This window comes from Ptychodera flava, chromosome 20 (assembly GCF_041260155.1).
Source record: "Ptychodera flava strain L36383 chromosome 20, AS_Pfla_20210202, whole genome shotgun sequence".
In the NCBI taxonomy this organism is placed as follows: Eukaryota; Metazoa; Hemichordata; class Enteropneusta; family Ptychoderidae; genus Ptychodera; species Ptychodera flava.
In genome coordinates, this window is record NC_091947.1 from 37681705 (window position 1) to 37698252 (window position 16548).

General features: G+C 38.8%; 1 protein-coding gene across 3 annotated transcripts in view; it reads left to right on the top strand.

Annotated features, from left to right (window-relative positions):
• The window catches only part of LOC139120870 (WD repeat-containing protein 11-like), a 190321-nt gene that overhangs the window by 134018 nt on the left and 39755 nt on the right, over positions 1-16548 (top strand). For all 3 annotated transcript variants that reach the window (XR_011549158.1, XM_070685493.1, XM_070685494.1), the window contains exon 16: positions 13610-13718. Coding sequence is in view for 2 of the 3 variants with exons in the window: in XM_070685493.1 (XP_070541594.1) it covers positions 13610-13718 (109 nt within the window). In the remaining variant the exon portion in view is untranslated. The remainder of the gene's footprint in view (positions 1-13609; positions 13719-16548) is intronic.

Genomic DNA, 16548 nt, shown 5'->3' on the forward strand with positions numbered 1-16548 from the left:
AAGATTAACGACTCAAAGTATCGTAATTTTACAGCTCAAACGTAATTCATAATCAATCACAAAATAAAATGGTGCACTTGTAGGTCAAGTTAAGATACTTTTTTCTGAAAACATCTCCGGCTTTGCCAATTTTTGACAGCACGCGTGACAGTGCGTTGCGTATTGCTCAGTTTCTGGGGCCCAGTTGTCGTTCGCTCCTGAAATTTTCGGAAATTTTGACGGTTTCCTTGCGTTCGATGATAATATAATGGAAATAACAGACTCCGATCTGAGCATTAATGTTTATTTGTGGGCGTGGACTCGAGGAAAGCCAAATTAACGGGCTCGGCAAGCCTCGCCCGTTAATTTTTGGCTTTCCTCTCGCCCTTGCCCACAAACAAACGTTAATGGTCAGCGCGTCGCCCGGTATTTCTATATCATACATCTCCTTTTTTATCAAGAATATATGCACCCGTCGTTTCCGATGCATTATTCCATACACTTTAAAGGCATATTCTGCGAGCGGGTTAAGGGTAAGCGCCATCTTTGTTTACATCGCGCGCTCATCCAACATCGGATGTACGAGCCGAGCAGCGATGTCGTGCCAGATTTGTACAGTGCCGTCTTGGTGAACTGTCGTTATTACCTCATAATATTTTTCACCTTCAAACATCAGTAATACATTTACTTCTGTTTCTTTTATCAGAAGTTATTTTCAAAGTATAGAGTTTCAGTATGGAGCCATTCAATGATGCAATGTTTATCATCAAATATGAAAGTAAAGGGGTTACTGCATGCCCGTTACGTGCCCGTTTTTACGGAAGCTCGATTCTATTGTTTGCGAAGGCAGATGTATAGTAATTTAACGTTATTATATATAATTTTATCTGAGTATCTACCAGTTGATTGCTGGTTGTCTGCAATACATGTACATCAGAAAGAATGTTGTTATCCTCTATTTAATAAATCAACTGACTGTGTATACCAATTATTCTCTCAAATATATGATAAAAAACTAGTCAAAATCTAGTAGTTACCTGCCTCAGATGATCAGTTGGTAAAAATACTGATGACAGCTATCTAAAATTAAGTCATTCTAATTTGAAATGGAAGTCAGGGAGCGATCAATTTTTGTACTTACTTAACGAGTAAACACACACTTTGTAATACCATTCCAAAGTCAAAAATATCTGTTAATGCTTTAAGACTGGGAAAAGTTTTTAGAATTATTACAAAATGCTGATACCCTTGTTACATTTTGCGTAGACAATTTTTTATTACAAAATGCTGATACCCTTGTTACAAAACGCGTAGACTGGTTTATTACAAAATACTGCAGACGTTATTACAAAATGCGTCAGTTATTACAAAATGCTGATACCCCTTATTACATTTTGCGTAAGTTGTTACAAAATGCGTCAGTATTACAAAATGCCGCAGTACAAGGCAACAGGCCAATGAACAGATTTCACAATGGTTGAATTTCAAGAAAGCCAACATTGATGCAGTATTTCTTGTACTGTTTTTACATTGTGATGCAACCTAAAACATGCAAGTGTAATGTATTAGTTTCCCTGGAAACCAGTGTAAACCAAAAAACTAGTTTTTAAGTATCTGATTAACTATTCTTTTTTGCACAGCTTAGGGACCATCTCAGATTGTTGCAAAAGTTTAAATAGCGAAATTTGTTTGTTTTACAGGGGAGGGGGTTTGACCTCCGTTCAATTAGTGAACTTCACTTTCGCACTTTCTTTTGTGTTGTCACAATATCTCTTTATATTGTGCTTAAAAATAAACAAAAACTGCACACTCGTAACAACAAATTTTGCTGTAAGTGTTTCCAACTCATTTGTGTCATGCTATGGATGATTATATTACTTGACAATGTAATGTGGTCAGGGGATATATATTCTTCAGTAGCAATAGTAAAATGCTACACTGTACTCTCAGACAGACATCAACATTTCACACTTTTGAAGTTTCGTTTAGGGGAGGTCGTTTTGATCTAAATGAAGGAATTTCATTTCTTGCGACAATCTGAGATAATTCCTTACCTTTGCTCTCCCTGGGTTTTGCCAATTGTTGGCAAATTTATAAATTTAGATCGAAAAAAATTAGTAAGCACAAATCATGTAATGCTGACCCCCTCCTCGCCCATTTTCACCAAGCACGTCTGGTACTCAATGACGTTTAAAGGGACTGGTCAGTTTCTTCAGCCTGGGGGTGGGGGGGACAGTGGATTCATGGTGGGTCACCCTGTTTTTTGACTTCAGTGATAGGGGGTCACCATGTTTTTGAAATGCCGGGGGGATGGGGGGTGTCAGTGTGTTTTTCAAGTTCCACACGGGCTCATACTTGCATAAAATGCATTGTGCCAGCCACAAATTTCATCATTCAGTTGCATTTATCGGCACTCCCTTTGGGCGCGTAACTTTAATAATAATAAGACCCTGTCCTAGTGCAAAACTTTAATGTATTCGACATATATATATCTGAGATATCTGTATGTATAAAATTTTTCGGCATGCCCGTGGGCGCACCTTTAAAATATCAAACATATTTTTCAGCATGCCCTTCAGCTGCATGACTTTCATATGTCAGATATATATCAGAGATATATGGATGTTAAATATTTTTCGGCGCGACCTTCGGGCGGAGTAAATTAATATATCACAGATACATGTCAGAAATATCCCGATGTCTGTAAATTGAAAGTCTGTTTTGCAAAATAATAATAATAATAATAATAATTTATTCTTCTAAAGCGTATAACATAGAAATACACCATCTCTATATGCTGTACAGTTAAAATCTGAATAAATAGTTGCACAATACAATAAAACACAATAAAATACATACAATGCATTGGTTCACTAGTCTAAAAAATATACACAAAGGTAAAAGAATTTAAAATTTAAAAAACATTTTCGTCAATAAATAAGTCTAAAAAGCTGTTTTAAAAAGGTAAGTTTTGACCTGCGATTTAAAATTATTAAAAATGTTGGTTGATTGAATGGCCTCTGGTAGCTTATTCCACAGCTTAGGAGCACACACTGAGAAAGCTCTGTCGCCATATTTTTTAAATCTTATTCGTCTTAATTTTTAGCTGAACTAGTGATACACTGGTAGCGCGGCGCCGTATTACAATGAATAATTTTAAATGTTAGACAAAGAATTTTGAATTGAATTCGCTGCTCCACTGGCAGCCAGTGAAGAGCCTGCAGGACAGGAGTCATGTGACACCTATCCCTCACCCTAATCCTGGCTACCAGCCGAGCAGCAGAATTCTGTATGAGCTGTAATTTATTTATATACTTATCATTATGAAATATACTTATCATTATGAAATCTGCAGTTCATATGAAAAGCGTAACAAGTTCCTGATACTTTTCTGTTTTCTCTATGAGAATTTAGTATTAGAAAGCAACATGCACTAATATTTCACAATCACATTTTTCTTACAACAGTTCTAGACATCTGCTTATGCATAAAGAGAGTTGGAATACAAACAGCTCATTCAAAATACTGTACTCAAACTTTAGAATTGACACTTTTAAGTTCTCATCTTACAACTGACATGACAACAATTCAATTAAAACTCAGAATGACTTAATGTTCCATATATATATATATATATATATATATATATATATATATATATATATATATATCTGTGCTCTCGCTGTCACTCGTAACATTCGTAAATTATGAAAATTTTACGAAAAAAAATACATGCCCGATCGGCAATTTACGAACAATTTTTGTTATTTTTGAAGCCTGATTTTCGGTCAAGATTATGAATTCTGGGGAAATACTGTCATATCTCGTCTTTCAAAAACTACTCTGCCCCTATCATCGGCGCATCAACAATGGTAATAGCTTTGGACTTTGACCTGTGCTAACATGAACATGCGCGAAAAGGTTTCAAGATCCCCCGGGTCGTGTACTCTCATACTGGTGTGTCATGCATTACGGTAGTTTCGAGATACCCAAACACTCACTTGCTGTCAACTTTCCGAATGGACGCGGGTGAAGCGGATCGAGGGAAGCGGGCAGTTACAAATGCTTCAGATAGAAGTATCCTCAGCTGGGAAAGAAAGTTGGGCATAAAAACGCCACCTGATATGAAAAAATTGGAAACAATGAAACCGCCGAGAAGAGATCAAGACAGTCAGCCGGAAAGACAGTCGAACTGCAGTCCGGACTGCCCATGGTTGAACGATGTACCCTACCGCAAAGTCTTTGTCTGTGCATGGAGGTGGAAATGAGCCGGAAATCTTAGCCTGAAATTTTGGTTGTCATAGATTTGTCATTTGACGATCTGCAGATTGAATTTTTTTCAGTGAACTTGCCAATTTTAATAAGTTTCCTTCAAAATATTTTACAAGAAACTGTCTCAGCAAATGTTATGAATACTGATAGTTTTCTTTGATGATCCAAAGACAATGCTGTGCACAGTCCCAAGACAAAAACTTTTATCCCGACAAAAATAAATGACGATGATCTGCAGCGTTTTAAAAGTATAACTGTCTCTAAGAAAACATTAGCAGGATCACCAGTCTCCATTTGCGTACTTAAATTGCTGTTATAATGAGACAAAATTTGTGCGAAACCACAGACTGCCAAATGTTCTGATCAGTGGTTGTTAGTCCCCACGGACACCGTCCGGGGGACTTATAGGTTTGGTCATGTCCGTGCGTGTGTGCGTCCGTGTGTCCGTGCGTCCGTCCGTTCACGCAGATATCTCAGACATGCCCAGGTCAATTTCTTTCAAACTTTGCACAAGGATAGTACCCTACCCATACAGATGCACGTCGATTTGTTTCACAATGCGATCAAATTTGGCCGTGTTAGAGGACTTTTTAGTTTTCACCTCCATAGACTCCCATGTATAAGGCAATCTCCATAGACTCCCATGTATAAGGCAGTCCATAGACTCCCATGTATAAGGCAGTCCATAGACTCCCATGTATAAGGCAGTCCATAGACTCCCATGTATAAGGCAGTCCTTAGACTCCCATGTATAAGGCAGTCCATAGACTCCCATGTATAAGGCCAAGAAAAATAAAAATTTAGTTTCTCATCGTATTCATATCGCAAAAAGGATGCAGTGACACAGTTTTTAGTCCCCACGGATGAAGTCCAGGGGGCTCATAGATTGGGTATGTCCGTCCGTCAGTCCATCCGTGAGTCCATCCGTTCACGCAGATATCTCAGATATTTTGACAAAATGTCATGTGACCTTTGACCTCAAATATGTATATATTTGTCCATAACTCAGTAACCACAAGTGCTACACCCTTCATATATGGTATGATGGGACAGCTTATGACGCCACATATTGTACCTCATTAATTATGCGCGTATCTAATTTTGAGCGAGCCAATAGAACTAGTGGTCTGATTTTTGGTATATAGGGATAACTTAGCAATACTATTTTGTTTTCAAAATGTCACGTGACCTCGGTGACCTTTGACCTCAAATATACATATTTGTCCATAACTCAGTAACCACAAGCGCTACACCCTTCATGTATGGTATGATGGGACAGCTTATGACGCCACATATTGTACCTCATTAATTATGCGCATATCTAATTTTGAGCGAGTCAATAGAGCTGGATGTCTGATTTTTGGTATATAGGGATAACTTAGCAATACAATTTTTTGACAAAATGTCACGTGACCTTGGTGACCTTTGACCTCAAATATACATATTTGTCCATAACTCAGTAACCACAAGTGGTATAACAACCTCCGCCAAAAGGGGAGGAAATGGAGAAAACTGGAAGAAAAATTCTTACATAAGAAACGGACTGGCGCGGCGGGAAGGTGCGGGTTTAGCAAAGTCCGCGGCTACAATATGAATGCTGCACATGGCTAGCCTCGATCCCGCACTCAGCCTCGTTCCCGCATAAAATACCAATAAACAGCGTCTATTGTACACTTTATGCTAACACACTACAGCAAACAGTGTTGGGGGTAACAGGTCAATTTTTATTGACAACACAACCTCCGCCAAAGCCCCCAACACAACCAATGAAATTGGACCAGACTACTAGCCACACTAACCTACATTGCCATGGCAACTGACAAGACTTTAGCCATTTTTTGTTGGGTCTCACTTCTAAGGCAAATATATTTCTCAAATGAATTAGACTTCCAATCCCCCTGGTATTTGATCAATAATGGGGGAATCCCAATATTGAATGCGAATGAAGCCCCGCCCCTACGAAATGAATGACCCGAGTACTGCTTTGTATCATAACCTGCTGACTTTAAAACAAGTTTCAGTAACTGCACAAACTTTGAATGCGTGAGACATCGAAGTCCGCTGTCTTTCCCAGTTGTGGAATACATGAATAGAGGATCACAAGGCTTAGAAGATCCAGTGCATAAGAACATAGACTTTAACGCTGCTACCGGACAAAGTAGCGAGCCTGCAATGTTGGGAATTTGGACCTTGAGGACTCTCTGACCAAATTGTATTGTCTTTGAATGTCTAATGGTCAAAACAGCGCCCTCTGGAGTAAAAATCACGTCTTTTCTACAAAGTGATTTACGAGGATCATGAAAATCTGAAGACTTATTGAGTAGTGTCGATTTTCTTGCAAATGTCACAAAGGCAATAATACAAGTGCACCAAAAAGTAACATTTATTGGAATGGACATGTCTAGCTGGCTATGGATATCCTTCAGAACAGCTGGTGTAATAGGTAGTTTTTGTACAGGTGGAGAACCATGAGATCGCTGAATGCCACGTTTGACCATGTCAAGAAACCAATTATTTTCCAATGGGTTAGGGACTGGTCAGTTTTCTTCGGCCTGGGGGGGGCCGGTGGATTATTTTTTGCCGACGTCAAAAAGTGGCTGACCCCCCCTATTCCAAATTTTGAAAACAGGGTGACCCCCCCTATTCCAAATTTCTAAAACAGGGGGACCCCCCCCCCCCCCCCCCCCGGGCGCGACAAAGGTAAAACAAAAGATGGACATAAATTTTATATATATATATATATATATATATATATATATATATATATATATATATATATATATATATATATATATATATATATATATATTATATATATATATTTATATTATATTTTACATTTTACATATATTTATATTTTAAATAGTCATTCTATGTTTTAGTGAAATTGTTGACATGTCAGTTGTAAGATAGGAATTTCAAAGTGTCAATCTTAAAGTTTAAATACAGTACATTTTGAATGAGCTGTATTTTGAATGAGCTGTGAATGTATTTCACACTTTCTCTGCTTAACCAGATGTCCTGAACTGCTGTACAGAAATGGATGTCAATCATTAATATCAAAGAGGAAAAAGCAGTGAATCAAAAACTTTGATGGGTGTTAAGACTTGCCAACCATCCAATTAAATCTACTGAAGAGCCATAGAGAGCTTTTTTAGCCAAATCTGATGTGTACAGTGTCTGAGAGGACCTTTTCTTGTGTAACATTGAAACCATAAAAGCACAGCTAATAATGACAAAAACTGCCTTTTTTAACTGTTATTTTGTTCATAAAAAAGCATCTTTTAACAGAAAACCTATGAAACAAAGGAAAATAATTGCATCAATGAGAAGGAAAGATATCTTGTCATTTTTCTATCTCTAAAATAAGTCACTGTATCAAATATATATTGTGAAATATTTGTGCATGTTGCTTTCTCATACTGAATTCTCACAGAGAGAACAGAAAAGTATCAGGAATTTGTCATCCTTTTCATATGAAATGCAGATTTCATAATGGTACACTTTCACTTAGCAAACATCAAGATATCTCTGAAAGTATGGCGCCCGAAGGGCGCGCCAAAAAATATGAAACATCCTGATATCTCTGATATATATGCCTTGTATATTAAAGTCATGCACCTGAAGGGCATGCTGAAAGATGTATGATATATTAAAGTAATGAGCTTGAAGAGCACGCTGAAAAATACTGAACATACATGTACAGATATCTCTGATGTATGTATGCTTGATATGTTAAAGTTGGGCGTGCTGAAAAATATGACTGATTATTAAAGTTACGCGCCCAAAGGGCGCGCCGAAAAATACAACTGAATGATGAATTTTGTGGCTGACACTAGCATTTTAGGCAATGATGAGCCTTTGTCAAAATTCAAAAACACACTGACCCCCCCTATTGGGCATTTCAAAAACATGGTGACCCCCCCTATCACCAAAGTCAAAACAGGGTGACCCCCCCATGAATCCACCGGCCCCCCCCCAGCTGAAGAAACTGACCAGTCCCTTAGGTAGCCCGGTTTCCTCATGCATTATACGAATAATATTCAAATAACCTGGAATACTTGAAGGTTTTAGTGTCCTTGACAGGAACACTGCATACCTACAAATTGTTATGGTTTCTGCTGGAACTGGTTTGAAACCAAAATAAAGGCAAAAACGCAGAAAAGTGTCACGGTGCGTTTTATACGTTCTCTTCGTGGATTCAGCGTATGCTGAGCGTTTGTAAGCCCTCAATTCTTGATCCAGTAAGTCCATTTGGTCCTGCAGAGGTCCTGTAAAAGTAATTGGTAAGACTCATAAGTCATATTCCTAGTGCACCAAGCACCAACTCGAATGTGTTCCATTGCATTGGCTTTGAGGAATTCCATGGCCTTAAAGTAGTGTTTTATTTCATGTAACCTTGACAATGAATCTGCTAAGTTCTGACGAGACGGTATGTAACGAGCCGTTATGTAGAAATTTGAAGTTGCAGATAGCCAGAACACGTTCCGCAACCATGCCATTGCCAATTTGTTATGGCTAGTACCAGAATTGATCATGTACATAGTAGCCATATTGTCTGTGTACACCACTACATGTTTGTTTTTCCATAGCTGATGCCAACGTTTACACGCAATTAACACTGCATATAGTTCCTTTAATGTTATATGACAATCAGTGAGTTCTGGAAAATCCGCTTGCCATTGGGTATAAAACCAGTCCGTCTTGAAATAGCCGGCGCCGCCAATAATACACGCGTCGGTAGAAAATTCCTGTATGGGCAACGGGTGCTTTTCAATGAAAAAGGCCGTACCATTGAATACACTGCACAAGTTTTTCCACCATTTTATATCCGCTTTCGCTTGCTGGTTAAGTCGCACATGATGATGCTGTTGACGCACTGTGGTCATCAAGTCAATTAATCTTCGCAAGAATGTACGTCCGCCACGCACAACCTTTGACGCCCAATTCAGCTTACCGATAAGCTGTTGCAATTCACGCTTTGTTGCACGTTTCTTCCCATCCCATATGGAAAGACATATTTTAAGGTCCGCCAGCTTTCTGTCATCTAATGAAAGGGTTTGCTTGACAGTGTCGATTTGAACTCCTAAAAAGGTTAAACGATGGGTGGGAGCCACAACCTTCTGCCTATTCACAGTGAAGCCCAAGTCATGCAATAACTGCAGTAGTGTGTGGAAGGCCTGCTCACACACTGCCTTACAATCCGCGATAATCAGGAAATCGTCTAAGTACACAATTGTTGCTTTGTAGCCTCTCCTGCGCATCATACGAACAACACTTTGGGCTATCCTATTGAATATCTCGGGACTTTTCGCAGCACCAAATGGCAGTCTAGTGTCAATCAAGTAAGTCCATGAATTATCTCCTGTAAACTGATATTTCAACCCGGTAGCCCTTTGAGAGGCTTTGCTGATTGGGACATGTCTGTACGCTGATTTCAAATCAATTTTAGCCATATAGGAGTTGTTTTTGCACAGTTTAACTGCAGAGTCAATCGTTTCATATGTGAAGTGTTCTGCTGTGGCTTTTGAATTTACACCCTTGCCAACTGGTCTGCTGCAGTCATGAATGAGCCTGATTTTTCCGGCTTCTGATTTTTCAACAGCACCCAAGCTACTGATCAATATAGGCTTATCATGGGTGACGATGTAGTTACCTTGGTTAATTTCCTCTCGCAATTGTGTCTCAACCGCCTTTCTGAATTTACTAGAGGTGGCTGACTGATAATTAGTCCTATCAACTGGTGTCAATGAGCTATCAGGGTCAATGATATCAAATCCATGTTTTAATCCGTGGAGAATAAAGTCCCTGTCTGAATCTGCAGAAAGTTCCCTCTCCCACACATCCAAATGCTCTGTCAGTGGGCTAGTAACCTCGTCCTATGGTTGCTTGGTAGCATCTTGCAAACCACCGTGTTGAAATTGGGGATGATCTCTCCCACATCCCTTTTCAATGCAAACATGAGCAAAGCGACATGTGGGCCTTTGACATCCAGTTCGATTTTGGTAATCGTAACATATCTCTTTGCCAGTGCGATCCTGTTGGCGTGACCTCTGTTGCTGGCGCTTTGCAGAGGCCTGAAATGGTGTTTGTCGCTTGTCCAGATAATACAGGGACAGGTGCAAATCAACATCGCCCCATTTCATTTTTGCAGAGGCTTGTTTCTTCCGATATTCGTTATCGTATGTCATCACGGAGGGCGTTGTGAAAGTCTGGGCATAGTCCCCAACGTTGATGGTGTGGTTTAGGTACCCTACAATATCATCGCTTGACATTTCACCAGCTTCTATACCCTTTTTCATGATTCGTGCATTTGCAGAAACCCACTGGGCAAGGGACACTTGGTCCGGTTTGGGTCGTGCTTTCGTTGTGCGCACGACCAGTTTGGTAGTGCCGTCACTCATAAGTTCAGTTTCATCACTTGGCTCCACTACGCCTTTGCCGTATGTAATGAAATCAGGGATAAGAAGCGGCTTTTTCTCACCTTTCGCGCCCTTCTCAGTTTGCGCGGGACCAGATCCAGAGCTTGTGTCACCATCTAGTATGTCTTTAAGGGCGTCATTCCCTAATGATTCTACCAACTCGTTCAGTAGTTTGTCTTTGGCCAATGATTTCGTCGTAACAGGCGTTTCTGTCCCTTTCTTCCCGCCACTCTCTACCTTTTCTCTCTTATCTTCAGCTTGTGGTTTGGATGCGAGCTCTTGTACTGCTCGTCTCAGAAGGCTACGCTGGCCCAACGGCAGCGCCAGGGCAACGATATCTTGCTCCTGTATGGTGCTCAGGACTTCCGTCGTACTTATTTCTTCCGTTACCAACTTGTCTATCGTGTCCTTTGTCAGGCGTTTCTTTTCACACCATTCGGTGAACGAATAATCCAGGGCGCCTTCTAGAGTCATTTTGAGAAAAAATTCTTACATAAGAAACGGACTGGCGGGAAGGTGCGGGTTTAGCAAAGTCCGCGGCTACAATATGAATGCTGCACATGGCTAGCCTCGATCCCGCACTCAGCCTCGTTCCCGCATAAAATACCAATAAACAGCGTCTATTGTACACGCTATTTATGCTAAAAAAATGTCACGTGACCTCGGTGACCTTTGACCTCAAATATACATATTTGTCCATAACTCAGTAACCACAAGTGCTACACCCTTCATGTATGGTATGATGGGACAGCTTATGACGCCACATATTGTACCTCATTAATTATGTGCATATCTAATTTTGAGCAAGTCAATAGAGCTAGAGGTGTGATTTTTGGTATATAGGGATAACTTAGCAATACAATTTTTTGACAAAATGTCACGTGACCTCGGTGACCTTTGACCTCAAATATACATGTTTGTCCATAACTCAGTAACCACAAGTGCTACACCCTTCATATATGGTATGATGGGACAGCTTATGACGCCACATATTGTACCTCATTAATTATGCGCATATGTTCTATTGCACAGTGCACTTGGTTGTGTAATGTCATGTGACCTCGATGACCTTTGACCTGAAATATACGTTTATGTCGATAAATACGCAACCACAAGTGCTATGTCCTTTATATCTATACCCTCCAATTCTGATAGGATATTAGACCTTAAGATGTCACATCTTGTACCTCATTATTATGCGCATATGTATTTCTTGGCTGGCCAATACAGTTAGAGGTCTGATCTTTTTTCCCGAAAAAACCATAACTTAGACATGCAGCATGTGTTTCAAATTGGGAACAACGACATAGACCTATGTGCCCATAAATCTCAACATATACACTCCAGTGATACTTCTTAATGACCACATTTCTCTGCCCCATCAAGACCAATACTCCTATTACAAGTGGGGACTATGTCATTGTCAATGACTTGTTTTAAAAGAATTTTAGAGATGAACATGGCATAATGACTGCAGCTACCAAGAGGCACCACCTAACACCTATGGATGACATGCATACTTTCAAAGTAACAGAGCTTTCCAAATATGAAAAACAGGGGAGAGATTTTCTAAAACTTGTGCAAACACTGATAATATTAATGACCACTTCATATATTAATATATATAATCATCAAGCACTGACTACACACACAAAGGGAGTTACGATTTGTGTCACAATTAATTTACTTGAAAATGTTATGTTGTGTAATAAAGATCGATTAATTGAATAACATTCATGGGCTGGTTGACTGAAATGACACACTTTATTGAAACAAGGAAGAAATTTCAATTTTACAAGCACTCATGACCCATGATGTACTGTGTTATTTAATGGATCTTTTGAAAATGTGTATCAAAATATGAGTGTTCATTGTCAAAAAAAACTAAAAAGGAATTTTTCACTTTCCTTTGTTTATAATGAAATCATTCATCATTTCTATACCCTTAACATCATTTATTGAGTACCAGAAGTGCTTGTTGAAAATGGGCGGGCTCAGCATTACATAATTTGTGCTTACTAATTTATTTTGAACCAAATTCGTAAATTTACTAAAAATTTTGAAAGGCCAGGGAGAGCACAGTATATATATATATATATATATATATATATATATATATATATATATATATATATATATATATATATATATATATATATATTATATATATATATATATATATATATATATATATATATATATATATATATACTGAATTTTTCAATTTATATTCCACCTTTTGTTTTACCTGAAACACGTGAGCATTTCCAGTTCATATCTGGTTCATATTAGCTGCCGTTTTTACCGTGAGTTTCTTTCCCAGCAGAGGATACTGTCCATCTAAAGTATTTGTGACTGCCCACTTCCCTCGATCCGCTGCTACTGTCCATTTGGAAAGTTTACAGAATGTTAGTGCATGGGTGTCTCGAAACCACTGTAATACCAAGTGGACCAGTATCGTAGTATAGGACCTAGGGATCTTTAAACTCTTTCTGCGCATGCTTAGCTCTGGTCAAAGTCACAAGCTATCACTGGATAGTTGCACTGCCCAAGAACTTTGCTGTCAATCAATGGCCAACAAGTGGGGCAGGATTGGTTTTTGAAAGACGAAGTATCTCCTCAGAATTCATAATCTTAATTGAAAATAATTGTCCAACATTGACAAAATGTTCGTAAATCTCCGATTCAGCTTTCATTATTTTTCGTAATTTTGTATATTTTGTCATAATTTACAAACGTTATAAGTGACAGTGAGAGTACAGCTTTAACATGCCAATTCATACACATTCTATAATCTCAATTAAAGGTAATCATTGTCACAAGAATCAACAATTTTATACACATATGACTTGGATTAAACAGGCAAGTCATCGCATACAGATATGTTTTTCATATTCTTTCTCATTCTTTCTCATATATAATTTTTTTTCTTTCAGATCCACTATTTAGCCCACATTTGTTGCTACCCAAATCTGCCCTGAATATGAAATATTTACTGCAACACCAGCCTTGGAACCCAGAGAATATCCTATTCTTGAAGGATCTGTAAGTTTGTGAATATCAATTTTAAACAACCAATTTTGGTAATATTTATGTCATTCATAGCCTTCTAGCAAACAGAGCATTACAGCCAAATCACTACCAAAATTTGATTTGATGTAGCTTTGAAACTTTGTTTGGATGATATAATATTTAAAGCCTAATCACTCCGCTCAAGAATATTGCGTATTGTTAAGGGTTGGGATGCTCAGATTGTTGAAGGCATATCCTAAGTGAAGTGTAGGCCAACTCCACCCAAAGGAATGGGAGGGCTGGTGGGGAATGTGCACCCTAACTATGTGTCCGTTCATTTAATTCTTTGACCCTTTACCTCTGAACTATTCCTTATCCACTAATCTTCGTTATATTCCTTGTAGCTTCCGCCCTTTTCTGTGCGGTGAAATGACACTGTGTCTTCATTCCCGTTCTACTTTTATACCTTTGTCATTCTTATGAATATTAATGAGTTAACACCTGGCGGAATATTATCGCTGCGTAATTAGGCTTTGAATAATATAATATTCAAAGCCTAATCACTCCGCTCAAGAATATTGCCTATTGTTAAGAGTTGGGATGCTCGCATTGTTTCCGGCCATCCCCACCGAGGTGTACGACCTATCATATTTTATAATTTCATTCACTTGTATCACATCATGCCATATCAATCACCTCACACTACTCATCTCCCAATCCTATCATACCAGATATATTCTCCCATTCCTAAATAACCCAAACCTTTATGAGACAGGTTGACGGGTACAAATATTTCACATTTATTTATACATGTACAAATCAAGTTATACATCAGGAAATTCCTCATTACTGAAAGGCAGATGTAACACCCGTTAGTTGATTAAGGTGTTCATAATCCTTGCTGATATGCTGACAAGTATCGACAACGTCCGCTAGTGTTGCAGAGACCTTGTCTACTGCTATCAAGTTTGACAATTTAGTGTAGCGATTGGCCATCTCTTTTGACTTCCAACCAATGTGACACAATAACTCTTTAATATCAGTACCGACTAATGACAATGTGATTGCACATGCACTACGACAACTATTGGGAGTTTCGCCACCATATAAATTGAGTTCTTGCAAATATAGTTTCAAACGGTGATACATGGCTTGAGATGACATTTCCTTCTGTTCAATTAGACCATCAGGTCTAGTCGGGCAGAAGAGATGACCTTTACTCAAATCGATGCCTATGGAACGTGCCAATTTGATGTATTGTTCTACAGTGTTAATAGGACAGAAAAACTTGTATTCACATCGCTTAAACGCAAACATATTCGATGTGGCACCTCTAAGAGTTTTACCAAACATATGATTAAAGATAAAACCTGAATCATTCGGTAAACGTAAGATCTCCTGGGTTTTCATGTGTCCCAAGTCACCAGCCCTATCTCCCGAAAACATGAGTATCTTAAAGAACGTAAGATCTCTTGCTAAAATATATAACTGTGTCTTTAGACGTAGTGGCTTCCATCTTTCCGAGAATATGATTAAAAAGCATCTGCATCTTTCCCAAAAACAGAGGGGGAGCTTGTTTCAGTGTGACGTGAGCTCTAGCCTGCTCTTCTGACATCTTCTTAACATACCTCTGTACTAAGACTGATTCAACGGGATTACTACGGAAAATCGATTGGGCTCTAAACAAAAGACAGTAATATGATCTAAGTTTCGAGGTAATGTTTCTAAGCGTCGTCGCTTTCAACCGTTTTGGACATGTGCATGGCATTATGCCTGACTTCCCAAGGTGTTCACATATGTCTCTATGCACCTGCGTTTTTGAATCTTTATCCTTGAATATGAGAAAGCAAATGACATCCTCTGAATTCGCCCTGATAAGGTCTGGTGTATATGTGGAAGAGTAGCTAGAAAGTTTTCAAACTGTTGGATTAAGCTGTCCTTTTGTTTTTCATACGCGGATCGCTGACCAAGTAAATCATACATACGTTGATCGATACGCTTTAAATCCGGGTGCTGTACATTAGAGTGAATACCTGCTTCTTGTACAAATGGCAAGGGGAGTTTTGTACAACAAACTTTACACGTATCGGATTCAACGCTATTCGTTATGCCACGCATCCAGCAAGTTTTCTGTAATGAAAACAAACAAGAAAAGAACAATCATACATGTATATTTTAAACTGGATGTGAAGCTTTTAAGGAAGGCATCAACGACGGTGAAACTTGATAATGTGAAGGTCCCAGCTCAATGGTGTGTCTATGTATCCATGCTTGGATGGGATACAGACAACCCCACTGTCACCTACATTCCCAATTTTTTCTTGTTGTACTGCACGGCGTTCAATTGATACCCAAAAGGGATCCAGAAATCCTTGCTTTGGCACTATAACTGTTGCCATAAGATTTTTCACTACCACATGCCTGACAACAGCGTGAATCAAATTAAACAGGGGGTATATATATAAAATATCTGTCGGGAGGAAATGGTGACTAAAGAAATTCACACCTTCGCTATCTACATCCTGAAATGGGGCCACATATCTATCAAGCTTTGCATTTGACCTACATGCCATTGCATCAATATTATGTGGGCCAAATCTGCTATTAACATGTTTCCACATATTTAGAGATAATGACGCATTGTCGGGGTTTGTGTCTCGAGAAGGTGCATCTGCCTGCTTATTTGTCAAATCGATATACCTTAACGATAATTTTGTGTTATTCCGAAGGCACAGTCGGAAAATCTTCTTAATGACATCATTAAGCTGTGTCGATTTCGATCCTTGAACTTTACAGTTCCAGGCATGGACTATAGGCATACAATCGACATATGCGTCTACTCTTACATTCTGTATTGCTTGTG